Below are 26,423 nucleotides of genomic sequence, written 5' to 3' on the forward strand. Positions count from 1 at the left end.
ACTAGTAATCGGAAGGTCGTAGGTTCGACCCCTGCAAAGGAGCACTCGGATTTTTTCCGAGTATCCCCGAGTCACCACTGACGAGTCTCCTATAGCTCAGCCGTAGAGCATCCGAACTAGTAATGGGAAGGTCGTAGGTTCGACTCCTGCAAAGGAGCACTCGGATTTTTTACGAGTATTCCCGAGCCACCACTTACGAGTCTCCTTTTGCTCAGTGGTAGAGCCTCGGAACTAGTAATCGGAAGGTCGTCGGCTCGACTCCTGCTAAGGAGCATTCGGATTTTTTCCTGAGTATCCAAAATTCGCCATATAGAAAAAACATCTCTTCATTTCACCTTCGTCGCCACTGAAAAAAATACGAGGAAACTCAGAAAAGGCTCACCGCATCTTTCCGTTCTTCAATTTGCTTTTTGCTGCTTTAAGATCTCCCTGTTCTATTAAATGTAGACGAGGCCTCTTCAATTCTTCACTGTCAGTAAAAGGGAAGAAACTGAATATTAGAACATAGTGTTATAATCAGATGCTACCATGAAGGGGCCGGTTGCTCGAATCCTGGTTAGCGCTAACCGTTGGTTAAGAGGTATCAAAACCTATAGCTTTCCATGGTATCAGAAACCCATAAGAGTTGAAAAACGTGTAACGGCCCCTTGTGTGCTGGGAAACAAGCTTCTGAATATTCAATTTGCTAAGTACCATATTTGGAACAACAAGAGCGAGGGGTTTCCAAATATGGTACTCAGCACTGAAACATTCAACTAATAAGTTCGCACTGAATATTCGGAAGCTGTGAACGCGCGTTACACGTTTCAACCCTTATGGGTTTCTGATGGTATTTAACGCCAGTTAGCGGTAACCATGCTTCGAACAACCCGGGCCAGACTGTTACATGTATTTGCTTGTGTGACAAAAAGAGTGTGGCGCAAATCTGAATCAACCTCTGAAGGTTGTGAAAAACAAAGGAAAAGGAACTTGCTTTTAAAATAATCGAAAATTAAAAAGAAGTATCACGGTATTAACGACAGGATGCTCCTTACAATTATTGCTTAGTTGGAATATACAAGTGGTAAACAAGAACGTGCTGCAACGATAAAAACAGCTGGGTCCAGTTGTTCAAAAGGAGATTAGAGCGCTTTTCAATTGAGTGTCGTAAAACCAAAACCAAAGTAATTACTTTGACCAATCAAAAAGGACTGAGACAATCCAGTAAACCAATCAAAATTCGAAGTAATTACACGTAGCCGACACAAAAGGCGGGAAAATGTGCATGCGCGAGCCACAATTGGTTTTGGTTTCACTTCTGATTGGTTGAAAAAGTGGCGCGAAAACTTTGAACCAATCACTGAGCGAAGTAGATGCAAAACCAAAGTAATTAGCTAATTACTTTTGACACTCAATTGAAAACCGCTCTAACATTAATCCGTGATAAAATACAAACCCGGTCAGCTGTTGCACATGCGCAACATGAGTAAAAGTATAAAACGAAAAGGTTTTGAGTTATAGAGTCGCAACCTAATGAAAACCCGAGTCGAGAGGATTAATTTTGAAAGAGATTTCAGGCAGCTAAACTCCACGCTCCACGCTTTTCAAGCTAATAAAACTAGTGTCTAGGTCGGCACAGTCCCAACGCATTAATTTTATGCTGAAATCAAGTTTGGAGGCTAAAACTCATAGACTGCAATTTAAGTTTACTGTGCCCTGGTGTACATGTTCGAATCTCTACTGACAAATACCAAGAGGTCAAAACTGAAAGATGTTTCTAACTTTCATTTATTTTTATTCCATTTCACAGTTGAAATATAAGAAATTTCATAATTATCCTAAGGAATTACTGAAAGATTTAGGTCATCAACAGAATGCTACCATTAAAAAGCCTCCCTTTCCTTTTCTGATAAACTGCATCCTCGATTGAGACCCAGCCCAAACACTGTCAAGGTATTTTATCATAATCTGTTGAGTTGATTCAAAGAGGCTCAATGAGGAACTCAAAGCGAAGCCTTTTAAAGGTGAAGTAGGGAGGACTAATCTGCAAAGAACCTCTTGAGTTTAGAAAGAGAAGCCACAAGAAATCAAGAATTCAGGAATCAAACTGCAAATCTCCAAGTGCATGTGACAAGTTAAGCCGTTGACACATACCTTTTATTCACTGCATTTCTTTCGTGCAGCCTCCTCCTTGGTTGCACACTTCGGATTGATTGAATTAGCTTCAATTCATGTTGGAAGGTTCCAGAGGGTGTGGCAGCCTCACCATCAACCGACGGCTTCAACCTAACAAGTCAAATGAATGATCTCAGCATTTGCAGATCCTTACAGAGCTTATCCCAGTCTCCTGCCACTCATCCTTTTCCCATGTCTGCTTCTGTTTCCCATTTTCTTTCAAAATTAGTACCTTTGTCTCCCTAATCTCGCACCCTTAACTTTTACATCAAACCCGTCTCCCAGTCCATACTTTGTCTTTAGCATCTTGTTCATTCCAACCGATCCTACTTATCTCCTGTACCTTAGACCCTTTTGTCCCAGATACCATTCTCTTGCTTCCCACATTCCATAAATTTATTACCTGATGAGTCCCGAACCCCTTCACTATGGGGTGGGACAGGTCCTGGAAATGAGGTTGCTACCGGGCGTTCTAAATATTAGGAAGGCTAAGAAAAATACAACAGCGATAGCAACAACATCACAAAATCAGGTTAAAAGAGCATATTAAATAATTGTGCTGCCATTTCTGTTAACTATTTGCTTGGTCTTCTCAAAACCAGGGGAGCCTCTCTCTTACTAAGAACTTTAAGTGAGGTTTTCAAAATCTTCCAGGAAATGAGGCAATTATGAAGTATTAATAGAGATTGTGGTTTGAACAATCAATAAGGATAAGTAGAACAATTCTTTTTCAGTTCGGCCTGACCAGAGTACAGTAGGTGGCTTTCAATTGTTAATTTAAAATAATATTATTGTTGCCGTATCGGTGGACAAAAACAATAGATCTCTCATTAGCTCCTTTTGTTCATCCACCAGCAATATTATTGTAGATTACACTCGAGATTGGTTGCAAGTCACATAATTATATATGGGACCTCATATAGTTGTGGTCAACTTTGACAAATTGGACCAAATTATTGTCTCCATTGTCTCATTCTAACAACCTCCTTAGCGTGAAGCTTATGCCAAATTAATGTGCAGTGGCTTGGGTCAGGTTTGCATAAACTATTGCATAATGGGCACACTGAATAGGTGCATTTTTTGTTGAATGAAAAATGCACATAAGGCCGAACTCTTAACCATTCATGATGGGAACCATTAATTTATCAATTTGAATTTCTGAGACTGTGCAAAAGGGGGAAGTCTATGATTGGGGAAAAACCCAAAGCCTTTGGGGAAGAGATTGGTAATCCAAGGGGAGATCTGTCAACGGCACTTGGTGGGCACATTTTTAATGATATCAAAAAGGGGACTAACTACCTTGCTTGGTTGACCACAGGTGAAATCTCGTCACCATTGTTTACTGACTGAAAGAAAAAGAAATATTTGGACGTAAATAAGTTTTTCATAGACAAGTGCTGTACTGCTTGTACTGCTTAAGTTTCGGAGCCAGCTGCAAATGTATTCAACCAGAAGGGGTATACATGTACCTGTATGTTTAAACAAACAACTACAGAGATAAGTATCAGTCTATTAGAGTGTAAATTCTAATATTGAACTTTATAGTGATTCCCATCTGGCCCCGGTTGTTCAAAGGTCAGATAACTAAAATTATCTGGTGGATAAGTCACTATGATCCAACAGTTTCAATCTCTGCAAAGATTTCTGTATTTGTCCTGAGCTCGTAATTGTGAATGTGCACACTCTAAGCAAAGTTTGTCAAAAGTTGTGTAAGAAAATCTTAGCCAATGTTTAAAGTGAAGTATATCTTATACTCAGTAACTTAATATCCACTGGATAAAGTTATCCGGCATAAATTGAATGACTAGGGCCTGAGCATTTTGCCCTCATTACTATAGAAATGGGCACATGAGGACATTTAAGAAAAACTTGACATATAACCGATCAATTTTAATGAAAGGGGACAAAGATACATTGAGAAATACCTCAGTCTAAATAAGTATTAAAAGTAAAGAGGGCCAATAAATTCAAATCATGTTATGCCGAGTTTCACTATCCAATCCATCTGTAAGTGGAAGTAGCCAGTACAAAACTCAGGTCACAGGCTATTGTTTTACCAATAGACTATTTTACAGTTGTGTGCTTAGATACCTGGTCTTTGAATGAAAGTGAGGCTGGAGTTGACATTGCTTTGATAGAATCCTCACTGCTTTTCGTATGTTGATGATGCTGTTCTCATGCGAATAAGTAGGAATTTACATAAGAAAAGCTGTGAGGTTTCTATCAAAGCAAGGTCAACTCCAGCCTCACTTTCATTCAAAGGCCAGCATACTACTGTAAAATGGTCTATACCAAAAGAATCCTAAACATTAATTAAAGCCAACCTTAGGCCTAATTAGGCATAAACAAGAGTTTTTAGCTGCCATGTTAGCATTGGTAAAGGGTTAGGGTTGTTTTTGTATTGGTAAAACAATGACCTGTGACTTGTGCCTGTGACCTGTGTTTTGTACCTGCAGCTTCCCAAGTGAAAGATGAGCTAGAGCACTAACCACTGTGACGATACTGATCCAAATAACCAGAAACAAAATAACCTCACATAGTGAGATAATTGTCAGAAGAGCACGCAAAGACAATTTGAAAGTTGACAATGAGTGCATGGATCAGTCCAGACTTACCAAGATAGGTGGTGGTGGTGGTGGTGGAGGTGGAGGCATGGAGGCGGGATTTCTGGGAGTACTTGTGCACAGTGGTTGCTGTATGCATCGCTTTTCGGCAAGTCTCTTGGAAAACCTCACTCCAGTATTCTTTCCCTCTGAAAGTAGAGATACATGTAACATAATTACATATTAAATTTTTAATGTGCATTTAAAAAGTATAACTTACAGTCCTGCAATCAGAGCCCTGCTTTTTGCATTACTGTTGCCCCCAAAACTCCTACATGTTGTTTCCTCTGTCAGCTACATGTATTTTTAGTGTGTTTCTCCCTTCTTGGTTGGTGCATACTAACATTAATATCAGAAATACCTGATGAAAGAGCCATCTGGGTAATATTTAATGTTTAATGTAACTCTAACTCACCAGCCAATGTAAACCTCCCCTCCTCCCCCCAACCCCAGGGATTAGGGAGGGATTTCCTGTTTCTAATGGGAGCTAATGCCCCACTATGCGAGAAATTTTAGGCTGTCTAATCTCCCGCCCTTGACTGGAACAATTCCAGATTTTAAAGGGTTTCATAGTTGATATTCTCAACAGACAAATAAGCTGAAAGAAATGAGAGAAAGAAAAGTTGAAACAAATCTTTGAATATTAAATAGAAGTTTGCTCGTTTAGTTTTAGATATGTCTTCAACTAAAAAAAAATGGGAGAACAAAATTTAGACTCATCTGGAAAATTACAATAATATTTATATTTTATCCCAGGCAGTTCTTTGAGAAAGAATCCAATGTGGCGTGCAAATGAGCTTTCATTTCATACCGAAAATAGTCTTCCAGTATTGCCAAGTGCAAATGTAGTTAAATAAATATTTCCTATTTGTTTTCACTACTTTCTTCCTAGTTTTGTTTTTTTCATCCAATCTAAAACATGGATACCTCCTAATCCTTGCATATGTAGCCCTGCTAGACGTCAAATGAACATTGAACCGAAGCAAATTCATCAACATAAAATGGAGAGTTCACTCCTCAAAACATGATTTACTTTGCAAACTTTGACCAAAGAGCAAAAAGTACAAAGGTGATACACATTTCAGCGGTTATCAGTCACATGTGCCCCTCAATGACATTTTCTCATGTTTCGAAAGTAAAATTTAGGTGGACGTCAATCAAATGTTTCCATGACGAATTCAACTGCTGTCAAGAGAACAGGAGTATTGTCATGGAAACATTTGATTGATGTCCTCCTAATTTTAGTTTTAAAATATGAAAAAATGTTGTTGGTGGGCACGTTTGACTTATAACCGCTGTTACTTCCTCCACAAGGAATGAAAAGGTATTATTTCTACCAATAAATGAAACACTTACCGTAAAACAGACTTAACTGATTAGAGTGTAATATGAAGTGCTTAGTATCTACCCCATATGAACCATGTGAGCGTTAGCCCTACTGATGGAAATGGGTCCACACAAGGACAGAGAAAAACTCTGACCAGGGTGAGAATTGAACCCACGACCTTTGGGTTAGATCACCGCTGCTCTACCGACTGAACTACAAGGTCAGATGGGAGCAGGCCGTGAGAACTGATGATGTTAAAGTCACGGCAATGAACATGTACAAGTACAAGGAGGAATTACGTTTTTGCAAACGTTGGCCGTGTAGCACTTATATTTGAACCGACTAAACTGATTAGAGTGTAATGTGAAGTGCTTAATATATACCCCATATGAACCATGTGAGCGTTAGTCCTACTGATGGAAATGGGCCCACACAAGTACATGTTCATTGCCATGACTTTAACATCGTCAGTTCCCATGACCTGCTCCCGTCTGACCTTGTAGCTCAGTCGGTAGAGCAGCGGTGATCTAACCCGAAGGTCATGGGTTCAATTCTCACCCTGGTCAGAGTTTTTCTCTGTCCTTCCCATTTCCATCAGTAGGGCTAACGCTCACATGGGGTAGATACTAAGCACTTCACATTACACTCTAATCAGTTAAGTCTGTTCAAATATAAGTGCTAATGCCCCGCCTACCACAGAACAATATTTGTGTCTAATTCCCGGCTAATCCCTGCATAGTCCTGGGCTTGGGGGGTGGAGGATTTACACTGACCAGGGCATAACATAGTATCATAGATCTTAAATTAATCTAATATTCTGGTAATAATTTTCATGTTTCCGCACACTAGTGTACAAAGATCTGTTGTGATTCAAATTTTTTTCCTGGTTCAAAACTTTTTAATTAAACCAGTTCAATTTTGAATTTCCTTTGTTTCAGATTATGATTATGAATATTTAGCAAAGAAAAATCAAAATTGAGCTGCTCTGAAGAAACTTAAACCAAGAAAAAAATGAACCACGACATAGACATCAGGATTTCAGAGCTCTGATCGATTGTCTCTGATCGATTGTCATCGATCGATCCGAAAAGAAGTCGAAGAAGCTTTTTACCTTGTGAATAGTCGAAAGCGGAAACAATCTGTTGCTTCAGATTGTCAAGGTCTCGTCTACATTGCTCCTCGGGAAAATAGTTTTCCAAATACCGATCCTTAAACTTCTTCAAAACTTTGACTTTAACGAACTGGAACATTTCGAGATTGTCTGCTTTTTTTCTCCGAAGGACGTCGTAAAATTCCTGAGGTCTTTGCTCAAGGTGCTTCATCAAATCGTGAAGCGCTTCTTTCGTTGTTTGGGCAGATTGACGATCAAAGTCTTCGCTTGAGATCTTGCGGCAATGACTGATTGCTACAGGGGTAGGTTGATCGAATTCGTCCAGTATTTGCGACATCGTGATTAAGAGAGAACGGTTGGATTCGCCTTGAAATCTACAATATTATTTTGATCGTTTATGCTTTCGTGTGTATTTCAAAAACCGCGCCTTTTGTGAGAAGCGATGGAAAAAAAGTCTGGGTACGAAAATTTTATCAGCGGTTAACGAAGTGCGTCATGTAGAAATAATAAATATGATCTGATCATCACTCAAAATGGCGGAAGTTAACAGAGAGCTGCAATTTAAGGTACCAAACAATTTCTTCGCACGACAAGCACCCTCTTTCCATCGTACCTTAGCTTATTATTTTAAATGTGTTTGTTAACGTCTACTGGAATGTAACGCTCCATTACATTGTTATGAGGGAAATTTAATTTCATTTAATGTTATCGATCCTTGCTATTAATTTGCATGCAAACGGGAAATCGCGATTTGCAGGAGTACTGAAAATTGGTAGGAAGGCAAAGGAAAAGGAAGCAGTGTTCATGCTACTCCTTGAAGTCCTTGAAAAGCCCTGGAATTTAATTTCAACGTCTGCTGGAATGTAACGCTCCATTACATTGTTATGAGGGAAATTTAATTTCATTTAATGTTATCGATCTTTGCTATTTGCATGCAAACGGGAAATCGCGATTTGTAGGACTACTGAAAATTGGTAGGAAGGCAAAGGAAAAGGAAGCAGAGTTCATGCTACTCCTTGAAGTCCTTGAAAAGCCCTGGAATTTAATTTTGGACTTCAATAGCCTATTTAAGACTTAGTCATAGAGAGATTTTTTATTCCAAGTATTTTTAGTCCTTTTACTGAAAAAGCCCGAAGGGCGAAACGCTTAATAAAGTGTTTGACCACAGAAGAAGTTCGCTGTTTGCTCTATTCACACAAACTTTAATTTTCAAGTGTAAGAGTGAAGTATCAGGGTTGGCCAGGGTTTTTGGGTAAACGGTATATACACGGACTTTTTAAATCGGGTAGACGGTATATTGTGTTAAAGATGAAACAACAACAATGATATTCAATGTAAGGAGAAATGTAGACTCGGAAAAATATCCGAGTCCCAGATGGGATTTGAACCCCCGACTGTCCGTGATCTAGTCGGATGCTCTAACCACTGAGCTACTGGAGACTCTGAGGTGAGCAAGATATTTTTCCGAGTCTACATTTCTCCTTACATTGAATATCAGTTTTAACACACTCACTTTGGAGGTTGGTTGGCTGCATCTTGATATGCATTAATGTGACAGCGCGATGCTGTTAGTGAGTTTCAAATATGCTAGTCAACACTTGGCTGTGTAGCTGCGCGATGCGGTTCCAGTCGAGACCCACAAATTGACCCTTGCTCACCTTAGAGTCTCCAGTAGCTCAGTGGTTAGAGCATCCGACTAGATCACGGAGGGTCGTGGGTTCAAATCCCATCTGGGACTTGGATATTTTTCCGAGTCTACATTTCTCCTTACATTGAATATCAGACGGTATATTGCAGCTTTAATATGGGTATTTGGTATATCACTTTCTTTGAATTTCAGGTATACAGCATACAATGCTTCCATTAATTTGGGTATATTTGGATGAATTTTGGGTATTTTGAAGTACATATATATAATAATAATAATAATATATATCACTCATCAACACTAAACAAATGTAATGAACTCGTGTCTTCTTGCTGCCACAGAAACAAAACCCCCTTACGCAACAAGTAAACTGTCAATTTTGCGCTGCACAAATTAGACAAATTATATTGTATATAAGGGATTGGATTGTAAAGTTTATTCTTATTAAATCCCCTGATGAGTGGGCGACCACCAAACAGACTTGACTAGGCATGAAGTTGTAGTTTGTTTTTTCTTCCATAAATATTTCGCTCTACTTCTATGTATTGAGCACTATTTTGCGAAAATCAAGTTTCACGCTTTATATAAATTTTATATATGTATACTTTTTTTTTTCCACAAGCATCCAGTAAGAAACCTGTGCTATGAACATTAATGCTCATTGCACTTAAACTGGTAAATTTCTGTATATTACACTTTAGAGTACTCCATTAGAAAATGACTATATCGTTGACTGGAACAGGAAACTTGGTTCTGGTATCAGTGGACCAGTGAGGTATGTATAATTTTGAAATGCCTTATCCTTGGATTATATGCACTTTATTGTGATCCACGCAATTACATGTAGTAGCTTGCTTGACTCTATATATTTTTTCAAATTAGTTTCTTTTTTACTTTCCTTTGTGTTATAGATATTATTGTAAATATATCTGAAACAAAGGAAGGTAAAAAACAAACGAGTTTAAAAAACGTTTAACCAAGGAAAATTTTTAACTACAACATATCTTGATCATTATCTTACTCACCTTGTTTTTTATGACAGTATTGTAAGTTTACTTAGGGCAATAGTTAGGGCTCCATGCCTTTCCAATTTCAATTTTGAAGTTTAATTTTTATGTTTATTTGTGGAAAAAATCGAATGGTAACTGACATTGTGACTCTCAGAGGTATTTATCATAATAAGTTATATACCCAAAAATTGGAAGGTATATAAGGATAGAGTACAATGTAGGGGAAACAACTTACAAGCGGATTACAATTGAATGAAATAATTTATTTATGTTTGAATTTGACTTCAGGTGTTGTACCAGTCAAACTACAGGGAAACAGTTTGCATTAAAATGTCTTCTTGATTCTCCGAAAGCAAGAACAGAGGTAAGAAGTAAAACTAGTGATTTATTACGACCTGACATTAAGTCCCAATTTACCTTTTAATTAGCTTTGCCTTGCAGGGTCACAATAGCTAGTGTCAATCACTGTGGCCCCATAGATCAGTCCACTATCCCGGGAACCCCATGCCTTAGTCTCTGCAACCAGTGTGAGAGTTGAGTACTGGCCCATTTTCTTATGTGAAGGCTGCATGCTATTGCTGGTTTTAGGTGCAATTCTATGGTCGCCTCTTGAGTCATTGTAGCCCATGAAACATCTCCAGGAACAGAATTTATTGGAATTTAGTTTTGTGTCCTATGTCCTTTGAAATAATTAAGGTGACCATAACTACATTGTGTAATCTATAGTCTATAGTCTGGGATAAATTTCTTCTCTATACACCTGACTTTTTACCCATTCTTGCTCAGCATTGCACTTGATGCACGTAAAGTAGAGACTACAAGTAGTTTGACGATAACTTGGTTTTGTCTGTACTCTCCAGCAGAAACATGTGGTATCCAGCTGCAAAAGAAGGGATTGTTAACTATGACAAATTTCCCACTACTGTGAAATTCCATATCAGACAATAGCAATTAACAAATGAAGAAACCTGGCCTGTGATCTTTTCTGTAGTTGTAAAGCAAGCAGGAAGTGGATAGAGCACGAAAGAAGTGAAGGGGAAACACGAAATGTAGTTGAGTGTTTTCCTGACTTCTTGAGTACTCTATCTACTTCCTATACATGTAAGTATAGTTTACTACGGAACAGATAACAGGTGAGGCTTCTTTGTTTGTTTTATAATCAAAAATTTCTTAATTTCCTCATGCATGTGGCTAAAATTTTCAGAAAGCTTTGTTTTCCAAATCCTACGAGTGGCACCAGCCATGCATCTGTACTCTCATAAAAGCATGCGGTTTTAACCATTAAGAGCGTTTGTTATGTGATTCTTAATTTAAGACTCAGCATTGAATGAAATAGATGTACTCTATCTATTTGAAGGTTGGGGGGGGGGGGGGGGGGCTATAGACAAAAGGGAGACTGAAGTGTTCTTTTCCTGAATGGGACAATGACCCATGACCCAGGGTTCTCAATAAGTTTTGGAGTAGACGGCTTAAATATAAAAGTAGGCGGCGGGAGAAGCGCTTTGTCATTGTTTATAGCAAGTTTATGACCGAAAAGTAGACAGCTCTAAATTTAAAGTATCCGGTTTTTTAGCCGGCTGCTGGCACTTAATGAGAACCCTGATGACCTCTGCGATGCCTGGGTGCAGTGCTATGCCGACTGAGCTTCATTTCATTCAGGTGGGAGTAGGTCAAATAGAGAAGTGACCTTCGCACTTCATGATAATTGTCTCTTATAGATACCTTACATATTCAGGCGGTTTCAACATGGTTTTAAGCCCATGACCTTTGAGATGCTGTTGCAATGCTTTACCAACTGAGCTATGAAGCCAATCAGTTGGGAGCAAGGCAATTGGTTGAGCTCATGATTGTGTTCCCATGAAAGGACTCAGATTCAGACTCAAACTCAGCATTGTTTCATATTTTCTGTGTTTCAGGCAAAAGTGCATTATTTATGCAGTAATCACTCTCACATAGTGTCTGTAGTGGATGTTTATGCTGTGCACTTTAAATTCCCAGGAGAAATGAGACCCATGTAAGTTAAGCAATTATTTTGTATTTGACATTTAACACTACAACATGTAACAGTAGCTTTTCATCATAAGAGTTAGACAGGGGCTTTTCTTAGGTTTCAGTGCTCTCAAATCTTAAAAGTAGGGTTTCACCTCTCTGTGCATGGGCAAACTGTCACATCGGTGACAGCCTATTTAATTCCATTATTATTGAAACAAGCAGGAATTGGAAACAATGCCATAGAAGTGGAATTACTTATGCAATAAATTTCTTTTGTGTTAATGAAGCTACTACATGCGAATAGATAACTTGTGTGTTATGACAACTTGTGCGCATAATAAATGTTTGGCTGGTACAAAAAAATTGATTTGATGGTCGAAACTAAATTTGATATTTTCTGTGTACACTGTAAACCCGCAGTACTTATCTTCCTCAAAATTTGGGCCCCAGTCATTCAGTGTATCTGCTTTAGTACTCTCTGTGATTAAAGAACATCATCTTGTTCAGTAAAAAAAAGTGTAAAATTTACTAATGCTAGCGCCAAAGCTTGGACATGCGCAAAACTGTAAAACTATCCCTTTAACTTTGGAATGATGTTCTCTTAGTGGTGTGATCAGCCAAAATGAAGTGTGCACTTTTTTCATCAGAACCTAGTTTAAAGGCCTACATAGTTCCCAGGAGTCTCCAAAAGACCGTTTTCACTGTCACGCAACCAAAAAAATAAAACTTAACCCTTCAATGTTTTAAAAAAGCCAAGAAAACGAAGTGTTATAAAAGACTAATATATTATATATTGAAACAACTTCTCAAAGTCTGAAGTCTGTGTGGTGCACAATTTTTTAGTTATTAGACGAAACGTCTCACAAAACTTTGTATGAAGGTGCCATTTTGGTCTACCAAAATGGCTGCTGGAAATCAACAATAACATTTTTAATTTGAAGTGAATACAATTTGTTTGTTCAATATTCTTGACAGTCATTTTCCCGTGTTTAGTCCAAGGATACTGATGGTGATGGAGCTGATGGAAGGAGGTGAACTGTTCGAGCTTGTTAGATCTAAAAGAAGATTTACCGAGAAAGAGGCTGTAACCTTCACCAAACAGGTGAAATGCTTCTTGCATTTTTTATGCAATTTACAAATATGTTGTATTTACTTTGTTGTCTTCTTAATTTTACGAGGGCAACATCCATTGCTAAACTTTTAGCATTTATAAAATAATATTATTATTACCCTTTACATTGTAGGTCTGCGATATTAGTTGACAATCATAAACAAGTTAGTACAGACTACGACATCATTAACTCATAAATTATGCAGAGTGTGTGGGCTACTTTTCGTCCAAAAGAGTACATTGACAATGAAGGGTTGGGAAACAGATGCTTAACTAAAATATTTACACAACATCGAGCACTGTGGAATGCACATATTACATATTCAAAATCTTCAACTCTCTCTTAACAACTTTGACATTAGCATAAACGACCTCAATCTTGAGAATGATGTTTGATACATCGAAACGTCGATTAACCGTGATTTTAATTTTTCCTGGGAAACAGAGCATACGATTTATCCACAAAACAGAACATCCCTTTCTCCTCAGCTATTCTAAGACAAAAAAATTGAATGGCCCATAAGCTGGAGTTGGCGTGAGATTGACAATAATATTTAATTATTATTTATTTCTAATTTTTTATATATTTGAACTTTCTTGCTTCAGATTGCTCTAGCTGTTTACCACTGCCATTCATTCAACGTTGCTCACAGGGATTTAAAACCAGAAAATCTGCTGCTTCTTGATAAAAGCGAGGTAAGCATTGAGTGTTCACTTTGAAAGCAAATTCCATATATTAAAGCATAAAGCCAGTATGTAGGCCTGTATCACTTGACGCCTCATTGAAACGACTTGATTCCTGTTTTTGTCTCTCGCCAGAATGTGAAAATCAAGCTTGCAGATTTTGGTTTCGCCAAGATTGATCGCGGTGATCTTGTGACGCCACAGTTTACACCTTATTACGTGTCTCCGCAGGTATTTATCGACTTTCCATATTTTGTTTATGGTGGTGGATTTCAGGTAACTGTTAGTGAGAATCCAATCGGCGCGGGTCGCGGCTAATCTCTCGCGGGTCCAGGAATGTCAAGTTAGACAGCAGGGCAAATTTGTGTCCTTTTTTTGATACCTACAGTGTATTCTTTCCTTTGAACTTGATTGATGGCGGCCTTTTACCTGACACCTATTTGCATCTTATTAAAGGAAACAAAGGCTAATTACTATTAATAGGCGTGTCCTTTCCCTTTTTCAGCAAATTGGTGGCATGTAATTAAGGCAGCGTTCACAAGAACGAACGCATCATTTTCGATGCGGTCACGCCTTCTGTTTACACGACACCGATCGAGACCGTTGCCGCAACCGGGTCGATTTGAAACGCTGCCAAAAGTGGAGCGTTTTGAAACGATAGGGGCCTCTAAAACATCGGCTTTGACGGAGAGAGTTTAGCAAACCAAAGAATTAGTGTTACACAAATGCAGAGAATTGTTGAGCGAAAAGGATTTTTGAGGTGATTGACACTTTGGGTCCCGGATACATTTGAAAATTTTCTGCGTCCACACGTAGCGTTTTCGGATCGACTTTCCCCGTCCACACGTATCTGAACGAATCCGGATTTGCTCTAGTATCTAGGACTCCTGCCCGTAAATGGAGTCAACAGAGCATGCGCAGAATCATACACACGAGTCGTCTTTTCACAAAGTTTATGTGAAGAGAGAACATAGACAAGTTTAACTGAAAACACGCTATCAGACCGGAATTAAGTTCAGTAAGAAGAGAAGCGATAGCATTTGTTTTAGAGTCCATGTTGGATGATCACGCGGTAAATACTGGAACCGATTTTGTTACGTCATCGGATTCAAAATATACGAATTCGACCGGATTCGACGTCCACAAGATGTCGGATTCGTGTCGTATTCAAACGTTTTCACTGTGGAGAGCGGATTCACATCTTTGCGGATTCGGTTGCCGGATTCACTGGATACTAGTGGACGGAAGGTGCATCGGCAAAGGAAAGTTTGCGGATTCAAGTGTATCCGGATACGTGTGTACGGGGCCTTTATCCTGGGGAGTAGTGATCTTTATGCAAAAGTGCGGGAGGCACCGTAAAGTCGAGTTTGAGGCACGTGCAGATGTGGAGCGTAAGGCACGTGCTTATTCGAAGGGCGAGGCCCGTGTTGAAGCGTGGAGCGTGTTATACTTGTAGAGAAGAGTATGAGCTGACGTGACGTTAATGGCTTGGTATACTTTCACTTGAAAAACCTTCCAATAATATCCTCGACGCAACTAATGGCAAAGCGGACAACATGTAGAAAGTCTACGAGTTTGGATCTTTTTGTGCAAGCGATTGAAAGCTAACCGTCTACGTGTATTTGTAATTGTCTTCCACAGGTCCTGGAGGCTCAAAGAATTCACCGCGCTCAAAAATCAGGGAGATTTCCTTTCCTTGCAAAACCGTACACATATGACAAGGTATAACATTCAAATCGGGAAACCAAAAGGGTTTTCTTTTCGCTAGGATTACACTTTGCGTTTTTGAGACTAGTGAGTTAAATAGACGACGACCGCTACGACAACGTCGGCGCCTTAAAAGAGGAAAAATACTTGTACTGCACGTTCGCCACTCGTTTTAGCAAATATTTTTGCGATACTCTGCGTAACAACGACGTGAAATCACCAAATTTGAGGTTTTAATGAGACAACTTGGGCATAGAAATGCGAACTTTTAACTTTCCAGTTGTAATGTAAACCGCTCGTACCGAATGTATCTTTAGGATACTTTGCCCATATTGTACGACGTGAATTAACGGGATGGAATAATCGCTACAAGGGTTACAATACTTAACAATTATTCGCCGAAGGCGAAGTGATTATCAGTGAATATTCACCGAGACGAAGTCGAGGTGAATAGTCACCGATAATCACTTCGTTTTAGTATAAATACACAGGTGATTATTTAAAAAAAAGAGAAAAAGAAAAACATTTCAGCGCGAAATCATCTTCACTTACAGTGGAAAAACGACTACTGGCAGCCACTTTAGGGACCTTAAGATCTACGACGGCGATGTCGACGAAAACGTCATCTCAAAATAGAACTTCGCTCTAGTAAAAGTCTTTCGCGATTATTCCATCTCGTTCACGTCGTACAATGTGGGCGAAGTATCCTAAAAATAAATTGGTATGAAAGATTCTCTGTTGCATGCTCACGTTCCAGGTGATCTGGTGACGTAATTTGGAGGACTGGGAAGAAAAAAATTAACGCCGTATCCCACAACCGCGCGCGGCCTTAGGTGTTGTTTCCAAACTCCCTGCGGTATTTCCATCGCCAAAACTCAATAGATCATTCCGTGTCGACCACATTTCCTGTTACTGAATGAATATTCAAGTAGACCCGATGAGATCTAACCTCGCTTCTGCCATGTTGAATTCGAAAATAAGGCCGCGCGCGGTTGTGGGATATGGCGTTCAAATTTTTCTCCCCAGTCCTCCGAGTTACGTCACCAGATCACCTGGTTGTCGTCAAAACCTAAAATTTAGTGATTTCACGTCGTCGTCACGCAGAGAACCGCAAAAATATGAGCTAAAATCCGTGCTGCAGGTGCAGCACGATTATTTATGCTCTTTTAACCAATGATATCATTGATTTGTGGCGTTTTCGTCGACGTCGTCGTCGTAGATGTTAAGCTCCCTTTTGTCCGTCGAGGTGATTATCGGCTAATAATCCGAGATAGCGAGCCAATGAGAGCGCGCAATTTTGTATAATTACCTGTGTATTTATACTAATAGTGCATAGTTATATTAGGGAGCTTAAGCCACGACGACAGCGAGGGCAACAAGAACGTCACAAATTTGCTTATTAAGTGGTTAAAAACAATGGCTTAGCACGCCCTGCACGTGCGTTTTTCACTTTGGTCTATTTCTTTCGTCGTCAGCAAAACAACAACGTGAAATAGCCAAATTTGAGGTGTTATCAATAACCTCAGCACTTGAGGATAACTATTCATTTTCTCCCCTAAATTAAGTGCCGTTCCTACGAGTGTCATTTTTGAGGAACTGCCACACCCTCCTAGTATTAAAAAGGTTGAAATAGTCACGAAGCTATTTAAATAACGCGAATTTATATTTTGAGATGACGTTCTTGTTGTCATCGCTGTTGTCTTTGCTTAAGCTGCCTATTATGAGGTGACGTTTTTGTCGACTTCGCCGCCATAGATCCCATAGATGTCCTTATTATCAGATTGTAGCTCGCGTTGAAAACGAGTCTTACATTGTCTGCTGGTGTTTGGAAGAAAATTTGTACAGCGACTTCTTCAACCAGGGCTGGAACAAAAGACTGTGAAAATGAACGAATGCTAACCTCACCTTGCAACATCATTTTTGAAAAATTGCCGGGTAAAAACTCAACCAGCCCTTAGGTAAGAAGTCTTCAAATTGATAAGTTTTACTTGGTAATAATAATCGTGGTGTCGTTCCATAGATCGAAGCCCTTTGGTCAATTTTGCGAAACTTCTGTTAAGAAACTGACGTGTTTCACCTTTTTTGACAAAATAATCGTCGGTCAAACTCATCAACCAATCAGAGGTAAAAACGAGGTTGCATCAGTCAAACTCCCTGAAGCAAACGAAATTGTCTGAAAATGATACCCTGTCTGTCAAACTCACTAACAACCAATCAGAAGAGATATGTCCAGAAATGCACGTAATCATATGCACGACAATTTTGATAATAAGCGTTAATGATAAGCATCAAGAAGTTGCCCCTTGCTTTCCTTACCAAGTTCAACATCACTCGCATCAGGGAATACAGACAGTGAATGTCATAATATTACCGTAAAGAAATTTTTCCTCGCCAAAAAATAAGGATAAGGCATCTTTGGGTGTTTGAATTTTACCTTTCTAAGCCCCATTCAAATTTCTTCAAACCATAGACACATCACACTATGTCTAAATTATAAAAGAGTTACAACTTTTTTTACGATAAAAGTTATATTTTTGGACTCGCGACCCGCTACAATTAGACTTCAAATGTCTGTTACCGTAGTTTACAGATACACTTTTGTTCTTGCGCAATTCGATACTTGACTCTTAAACTGAAATTTAACCTTTTGTTTTTGGACTGCTTCAGAGCTGTGACATGTGGTCCTTGGGTGTTGTGATCTACATCATGTTATGTGGCTATCCGCCATTTTATTCAGAGGTTCCTCGTAAACAGCTGTCGCAGGGAATGAGGCGAAGGATCATGGCGGGAGATTATGACTACCCTGATAAAGAATGGTCCAAGATTTCCGCAGAAGCCAAGGAAGTCATAGCCAGGTATTTTGAATTAGTAGACCGCTGATCCCTGACTTGCAACAACTTCAACGGAAATCTCCATTTCGATGGTTTGCAACCAATCTCCAGAGACACAGATAACAATGTTGACGAACAAAAGGAGCTAATGAGAGATCTTTTGTTTTCGTCCACCAACATGGCGGCGATGACATCGACATCACATGAAAATCACCAATACAAAGATTGCAATGACTTTGTTATGTCATCGTCGTGCTTCACGCGGCAGAGCCTGGTGTATCTTTTCAAACACATTCTCTTCAGATTTGTTGTAAAATTCCTTGCTTGCCTGCCTGTCCTAGGATTTTCGAACATCTAAAACACGGTATACTTGCCCATTTTTAATGGATCTTTACCCTAAAAAGGTCACCTAGAATTTTCGGGAGCCATTTTTCTGGCTGAAATTTTCGAAAAGGTAAGTTTTGATCCCTATAATTCTCGGATCACTAGACTTTCATCTAGGGAATCTGAACAGATGAAAAATTTTTAGAGGATAAAAATATGCCTATATCTATCGTTTAAATACTGAAATACGTTTAACAATGCTATGTTTAAGTGATTTTGAACTATATTCTCGTTGGGTGCACCTGACAAGGCGTTCACTTTCAAAGAGATAGCCGAGGCTTGCGGCTGATCATCAAATCTCCAAGAGATGGAAGGGGAGTTTATCAGAAACTCACAAATCCTTCTAGCAACAGACTAAGTAAATCACCCAACTTGCGCACATAAAAGCCACTTATGTCCAGAAATGGAGCTAATTAGGAGCAAGCCCAATTTCATGTTCGATACGAAATGTCCCTTTAAGTCCACGCCTTTGTTACCTATTTCCATCATAAAGGTAAGGGTGATTGTTAGCTTCATTTTTGGCTAATTTAAATGGCGAATGCATATATCTTATTTATGTTTTGGTGCGTAGTATCGCTGAGAATTTTTTCGAGTTGTACTGTATTTTGGCTTTACCTCGGTGTAAGAACCCACAACTGACGTCACTCCCACTCTATAACTTATGGGGGTTAGAGTTGATTATTGGTTACTAGTGATGTTCTTATCGATCGTTGGACCGACGGTCGATGGATCTTTGGCTCTATGGTTCGCTGGTTCGATGGATCGATGGTTCGTTGGTTCGATGGACTGGATGGATGCGTGGAAACCCAATAATCAACTCTAACCGAGTGGGAGTGACGTCAGTTGTGGGTTCTTAAGCCTGTATTTTGACGAGCCCGCTAGGGCAAGTCAAAATACAAACAACGAGTAGAAATACTCAGCGATACTACACACCAAAACATCTAATAAGCTATTTATTATCGAATTTTTGTGCTTGCGGGGCAACGTCAGCACCTAAACTAGTCAAACCAGTTCTCTACTGTACAATAACCAAGTGCACAAATAAGTAACAGTACAATATCGTGGAATATTTGTACTCGTTTCGTCCGTTTTTTGTACAATAACTAAGGCCATCCCCTTTTTTTTTTGTTTACCGTCGAATGCGTTTCCTAATATTGGGTCGGTCGGTCGGATTGGAAAAAAAAAACCTAAAAAAAAATCATAATCAAATGAAACCATGTTGTCTCGCAGTGATGAGCGCAAATTTCTATTGCGTCGAGAAGCCTGAAAAATTTTCAGGACTTCAACGGGATTTGAACCCGCGACCTCGCGATACCGGTGCGATGCTCTAACCAACTGAGCTATGAAGCCACTGACGTTGGGAGCTGGTCACTTCTGAGTTCACAACTTCCCGTGATAAGTAATTATGAGTGAAAGATATATATGAAATACATCATATATTGTACTGCGGGTATGAAATCAAATGAAACCATGTTGTCTCGCAGTGATGAGCGCAAATTTCTATTGCGTCGAGAAGCCTGAAAAATTTTTTCATAAGCTTTCTCGGAATCGGAGGCCTGGTACCCCGGCATCATAGCTGTGGAGCCAGGAAAACAACAAGACGTGAACCCAAAATCAATATGGTGTAAAAATTTGGAGGATGTTGTGGCAAAATTAAGACAGCGTGGGAAAAAGGATCAACCACCGAAACTCCTGTGCGACATAAAAATGGCTTAAAAACGTCGTCAACCCTTTTTTTTTCTTTTTGGAAAATGCCCAAAATTTGGGTCGGTCGGCCGACGCGAAACGGAGAAAACAAAAGGGGATGGCCTAATACAGTTGGATAGTAAAGCTGTTTATTCGTACTTGAGGAGTACCTTGTTATAGGAAATTAACAATGCACGTTGACAACGCGATGAAAATTTACGTTTCACTAAATTAACGCGAATTTTTCAAAAGTTAGGTTTGCATGCATTAAATTAACGGGAATTTTTCGATAAGCATCTTGCTTTGCTTACTGCGATTTTCATAATTCTGCGAACTCGCACTTTACATTTCTGAACGCTAAACTGCGTTTTGGCTTTTGTAAATAAAACCTTCGAAGACAAGTCCACGGATGTTTCTAAGTTTTTTTTTACAACCGAAAATTTTGTTTTGAAACCTAACTAGACCCTATCACTTCAAAAGATCTTTCAAAGCCTCAGTTTGTTGCAGTAAAACGAATTTGCTGCACTTACAAAATCTCAACATACATATGTCTCATGGAGAAAAAGAAGCATTCACAGTAGTTAGCTTTTAGGATTGCTCAAATGGATCTAGTGAGGAACTAATAAGGTTTTGTAATGGTGTGCATTAAATTTACATCGACATTAATTAAGATAAATTAAATTAACGCGAATTTTGTAAAATCGCGTTAATAAAGTGCGTTGTTAATTTCCTATAATAAGGTAGCATTTACGAGACACTGTGAGGTTAATTGTCTGTATTCCGAGACACGAGTGACGTTGAAGTTGGGTAGAATAGCAAGGGGACACTTCGTGACGCTTATTGAAATCCACCTGCATCTAATTGGGGGCATTTCTCGACATATTAACAATAAGGTCGTGTTCTATTGGGATCAACCGTTTCAACCGCAACCGCTTTCGGTTGAAGCGGTTGAGGTTTCCCAATAGAACACTTTTCCAACCGTTTTCGGTTGAAACGCGGTAACTCCTGGAAATAGTTATTACCAGACTTCTCTGCCTTGACAAGTTAGGCTCGAAAGGAACAAGGCAGGAGCCCGCGGCCGACTTTAAATGGACCGCGTAAACGACAGCGGTTGCTGCCAATTCCTTTTTCGACCGTTTCAACCTTGTTTGATGCCGGTTGAAAAAGTTGATCAACCAAACCTACCGAAAATGATTTTTTCCCAATAGAACACGAAAAAACCCGACCGACCCAACCAACTAAAAATGGTTGATTCCAATAGAACACGACCTAAAAGAGCTGAATAACGCAAAGGCTACGTCACAGCTCAGCGAATGGGAACGTGGGCTCAGCTCTGTTATCAACAATCATGCATTGTATGAGCACGGCTCGTAAGCTCCATTTAAGCACCTGTGGTGTGCATTGCTTGTGAGTCTCACCACTGCATTTTCTGCTTTCAATTCATTTCTAGCTTGTTGCAAGTTGAGCCAGCGCAAAGAATGACAGTCACTGAATTGCTCGAGCATCCGTGGCTTAACGACGGAGCTGTGCGAGATACTCCTCTTGATTCGCCTTCAATTATTGTAGCCGACGAGGTTTGTCAGTTGTTCATTAAGTCAGGATTTTGTGAAGTAGGGTTGGGAGAGTGATGACAGTAATCGACTGTGTGTCCTGGGCTCGATTCCTGGGCTTTGTCACATATGGGTTTGGTTTAATTTGTTGCTTTAATACTCTGCTCCAAGAGGTTCTTTTGCGTGTACTTCGGTTTTCCACTCTCTTCAAAAAACAGTAGTTGATATGATCCGATCTTTCTAGTTATTAGTTGAGCACTTACTTTTACTATATAGGCTTGACAAATTGGTATTAGTATTATATATTTGATATAAGCTGTTACAGTACACCTAAAGGAAATGTGTTTTACGTCATTAAAATAAATCTTTGCTCTAGTAAAGAAGATATGTATCACCATTTTCCTTCGAAATTTCACTTGTTATGTGCAGCACCAATTGCAACTGACACTCATTTGCCTTCTTTCGAAAATTCGATTGTCTAACATTGCATTGTTTTGTGTTCTTTCAGGAAGCGTTCCGTGAAGCTATGAATGCACATTCAGCTCAGTTGACAAAAATGAGGTTACCAGACCGCGCTGTGGTGCTAAAAGCTGTCTCAAAAGCTAAAAATCCCATATTAATGAAAAGAAAAAAGATGTTCAAACTCGGGTAAGAACTGTTAGTTAATCATACAATTCCCTGCTTTCTTCATCCACTTATCTACAGGATCGCGAGCAGTGAAATACACACTCAATTGCGATTAACGTCATATTTGCAACCATCGAGCCTTCCTTTTGCTTTTGGACTGATGACGACTTTCGTAACTGTTGTTGTTATGAAGCGTATAGAGCTAATACAAGAGCTCATAATAGTAACTTTTACACTCCCAAGAGTGATTGATATAAATTTTCTCCTTAAATAGGTCAATACATTGTCAAGCAGACTGGTGACGAGAATAAAGCAATTTATCACCTGGCTTTTTTTTCCTAGAGATAAGATCAAATTCCCATAACTGACATAAAAAGTAATGTATGGCAGTCAGTAAAGAGAATTAACATTCAGATTTTTGGAGTTTAATCATAAGACTGTCCATCTGTTATGACCACAGCCACTAGCTCTGCAATCTCGATCCCAGAGCCTCCGTTACCCATGTCCAGCGGAACGGGCGCGGGAGACTCTGGAATAACCCAAAACCGGAAGCAGAAAAGTATGGTTCCGTTTCAATAACTGCGCATGCGTGGAGGGTCTTCTGACTATGCGTGGAAAGTCAAACATTTGGAAATATGGCTTCTTCCTCTGAAGTAGCGCACTTCCACGACGTATTGGACTACACTCTCGAGAGGTTAGGGAAATCTGAACTCTCCCTAAAGGAAGCTCATTATGAGGCTTTAAAGAATGTAGTGTACAATTCGAAGGATACGAGCTGTATCCTTCCGACTGGTTTCGGGAAGGCGTTAATCAAATGTCGCCGTATGTATTTCACTACTTTCATTCCACAAGGGACCGAAACATCCATCAACAGCCAATCAAATATGGCCTTTTTTTTGGATTTGACCAGAGTGTCTCTTTCCCGACCGCTGGTCAAGGGAACGAGGACTCTGGGAACGAGATTGCTAGCTCTGGTGCTGACAAGGTTAATGTTTAGTTCTTTGTTGTGGATTCTTGACGTCACAAAAGACGTTTAAGAAGGAAAAACAGGCATGCTGCCATGCAAAATAACAAAACAAGATTTAAGGTCTCGGTAAATGAAAACGAGGTGCCCACAGAAAAAAATGCTAGTCGCGCGAGTATTTTCGCTACAAAGGCAAGTTATATATCAAATTAAAGCTAAAAGACTAAATTACCTTATAAAAGATTTTATTTCATTGAATTTCAAAAGGCGCTTAATTTTTTTGCTCTCGAACTCAGAGGTATCGAGTTTACTGCTGAAGCTCCAGCCCTTTCGCGTTGTTAATATTCAACCTCCTTTTTATTGCATCTGATTGACAGATAAAAGACCTAAAAAAGGGTGTGAGGAAATTTGCATATGTCTCGTATTAGCGGAATTATTGCATTTCAAACTAAAAAGTCGAATCTCGAGCGCGATTTACGCAAAGAAACTGACATGAAATGAGTTATAAAGGGAAATCGGAAAATTCCTCACACTCGGTTTGAGTCTATATCATTATCCATCATATGTGAAAGTTTCAAAGCGATAGCTTAAAACCTGTCCCGACTGGAGGTGGGAGAATTTTGATTTTTGCGTCACGCAATAGACATGGGCTGTCAATCACTTTTCGTGGGCAACTCATGGCGGGAAACAGAAAAGGCTCATTTTAGAAGGGTTAAAAAGCACTTTCTGATTTTTGTTTTCTGCCAAAATAAAAGTTAGCACCCACTCATGCCAAAAATCCCAAAAAAAAAACAAAACAAAAATCGAGCAATGTACTAAAATTTTCATTTACCGAGACCATAACAACAGAATGTTATTCTTGACAAAATTTGATACTCTTCATCTATCACTTAATTGCAGTTCATTTTTGGGCGCAAATCACACACCATCAAGGGCAACAGTTGATCGCACAAAAAATGACGAATCAGTGAAGTCTTTGAGAGACATCATAGCATTCTGTACCATTCCTCCTCGACCAGTTGATGGCGCGGCAGGTATGTGTTGAATGGAGCTGATTTTAAAATATTACAGTGCCTGGAAGAAAATTCTCAGGTTTTCTACGCCAAAGAGGGTTGTTTAGAAACTGGAAATTTCAGAGAGAATGTTAAGACTTGAACAAGTGCTTAAATGCAATATGGGACTCTGGATGTTTTCGGTCGAGTACATGTTGAAAGTGTGAAAGTATATATGGTCGTGATTGATTTGGTTTCACTTAACTAAGCTTGGTGATTGGGTGATGTATTTCCTCATTCTCACAACCACGCGACGCACGCGTTTTCCCGTGCTTCGCTCGGCTGCATTCATTGCTGTGATTGGCTCGCCGGTTTTTTTTTTTGTTTACATCGACGTGATTGGTTGGTGTTGTTTCGTAGTTGGTTGAAATCGGACATTGGAAATGAGTCCAGAAAGCATCTAGCAAACTCTATCACTGCCTTGCTGTTGTTCATGAAATCCCTTGCTTCCAACGTCAAAATGCATAACTTTTTTCCAGCGAAATCAAGTAAAGTTCTTTGCGACGCTTTTTCCCAGCGATCAAAATGGGTTTGCACTAACAACTAACGAATTTTAATTTATCATATTCTGACGCAGAAAATTTGTCGCCCGAAGATGAACTGAAAAGACTGGTTTCCTATGCGTTGCAGCAGAATCCCTACTCACAGCGACTCAAAGATGCGCTTATCAAACAGGCATGGGACGGTACTGTCACAGTTTCAATATATTTGTTTTCCTTAGTCATAGGTTGTGTTTTTCTTAAAAATTCAAAACGTTGTGCAAAAGGAAAATTGTCTAATGCTTCTTTAGTTTCATGAAATGTAATTTTTATTTGTTCTTCGATTTTTCAGGCGAATCCTTCGCTGGTTCGGTGGATAAACGTCGCCTGGCTATTGACATTAAAGACATAGTCAAGAAAATGTGAGTCAAAGTTGGTCACAAGGCAACAAGCGCGGGCCTTGAAACGCGAGCAGGTGAAAAGGCGGGAAACAATCATTGAGCAAGGCGGGAAAGTACGGTGCTTGCTGGCGACCGTGGAAAAAGCCGGGTAATGACGATTGAGCGATGATAAATGCGACACTGAATTCGGTAATATCTCGCATCTAAATGCCAAGCACAGAAAATGTCCATTAGCCGGGGAAAACCGACAAACTTCTGCACGAGCGACACTGCTTTCTTTGCCAGAAATATGAATAGTCGAAAAAGACTGGGTTTAAAACCCTTGAATTTGCTCTCTTTGGCACATTTACCAAAGTAATTAACCTCAAAAATACACGAAGAGAAAAAGAACGCTTATGAAGAAATTTGTATAGTTCGACGTCGTCCCCGCCTTTTGAAGGCATCGACATCGGAAAGACCAGCGGATCGTGGCATTTGCTTGAATGGAAAGAACTGATTCCAAGGCTTGGTATCGATGGAAAGACGGTTGACAGTGGAGTACTCCTCGGAGACAAAACGGGCAGAATCGGGACTGGCTTAAGTTTTACCCGATTTTGCCCGGGATTTTCTCATCCCGTCCCGACTGATTACCCCTGGTTCTCCGAGGATGCGTAATATTGTTTAGCTAGTTGCTATGGATGAAACTGCCGGCGAGGCAAAGTGTATGGAGGATCTTTCTTTTCGTGAAAAACCGTCGCCTAGTTCACTACAATCAATGCAATGATATTTACAAGTGGACGGTTTGTGAGGGTAGCAGCTGCGGCGTGAACCCCTTACGACTTTCTTTGAATTTCTTTTAAGTTTAAGATGAGAAGGTTCGAAATCTCCAAGAGAGTTTGACGTGATGTACGTTATAACTTATAGGGTTTACACATGGGAAACCATTGCTTGGAGTTTGAAATACGAACCAAGCGCCATCAGACTGTAAGTGAACTCGGTCCAGATCACTTTTAAATAAATCCTCGGGGAATCTTGAGTCCTATTGTGTTTCTCCGTATATCTCTAGTGAAAAAAATCCAAAAAAATAATTATATAACCAGAAACTCGTGAAGTGTTGGGTGCG

The 26,423-nt window shown here is 39.6% G+C and overlaps 2 protein-coding genes across 3 annotated transcripts in view; one reads left to right on the forward strand and one right to left on the reverse strand.

Moving 5' to 3' along the window:
- LOC138044427 (F-actin-monooxygenase MICAL2-like) overlaps positions 1–7,607 on the reverse strand; it is a 12,692-nt gene extending 5,085 nt beyond the window's left edge. The window contains exons 1-5 of the mRNA XM_068890941.1: positions 7,196–7,607; positions 4,770–4,906; positions 3,454–3,500; positions 2,134–2,265; positions 383–469 (exon numbers count right to left, since the gene is read on the reverse strand). Of these exons, the coding sequence (XP_068747042.1) occupies positions 383–469; positions 2,134–2,265; positions 3,454–3,500; positions 4,770–4,906; positions 7,196–7,532 (740 nt within the window). The 5' untranslated portion in view covers positions 7,533–7,607. The remainder of the gene's footprint in view (positions 1–382; positions 470–2,133; positions 2,266–3,453; positions 3,501–4,769; positions 4,907–7,195) is intronic.
- Positions 7,608–7,703: 96 nt separating this feature from the next.
- LOC138045362 (MAP kinase-activated protein kinase 5-like) lies at positions 7,704–26,336 on the forward strand. Of its 2 annotated transcripts, none has more exons than XM_068891824.1 (14): positions 7,704–7,761; positions 9,545–9,618; positions 10,142–10,217; positions 11,770–11,867; positions 12,839–12,947; positions 13,563–13,652; positions 13,776–13,871; positions 15,282–15,362; positions 18,015–18,202; positions 21,699–21,822; positions 22,307–22,446; positions 24,290–24,423; positions 25,019–25,126; positions 25,273–26,336. In XM_068891824.1, the coding sequence occupies exons 1-14, from the start codon at positions 7,729–7,731 to the stop codon at positions 25,344–25,346; spliced, it is 1,425 nt and encodes a 474-aa protein (XP_068747925.1). In that variant the 5' UTR covers positions 7,704–7,728; the 3' UTR covers positions 25,347–26,336. The 2 variants fall into 2 exon arrangements, with proteins under 2 accessions (XP_068747925.1, XP_068747926.1); XM_068891825.1 differs by having other exon boundaries at positions 25,019–25,116.
- Positions 26,337–26,423: the final 87 nt, after the last annotated feature.

Source organism: Montipora capricornis, chromosome 4 (assembly GCF_036669925.1).
Source record: "Montipora capricornis isolate CH-2021 chromosome 4, ASM3666992v2, whole genome shotgun sequence".
Classification (NCBI taxonomy): Eukaryota; Metazoa; Cnidaria; class Anthozoa; order Scleractinia; family Acroporidae; genus Montipora; species Montipora capricornis.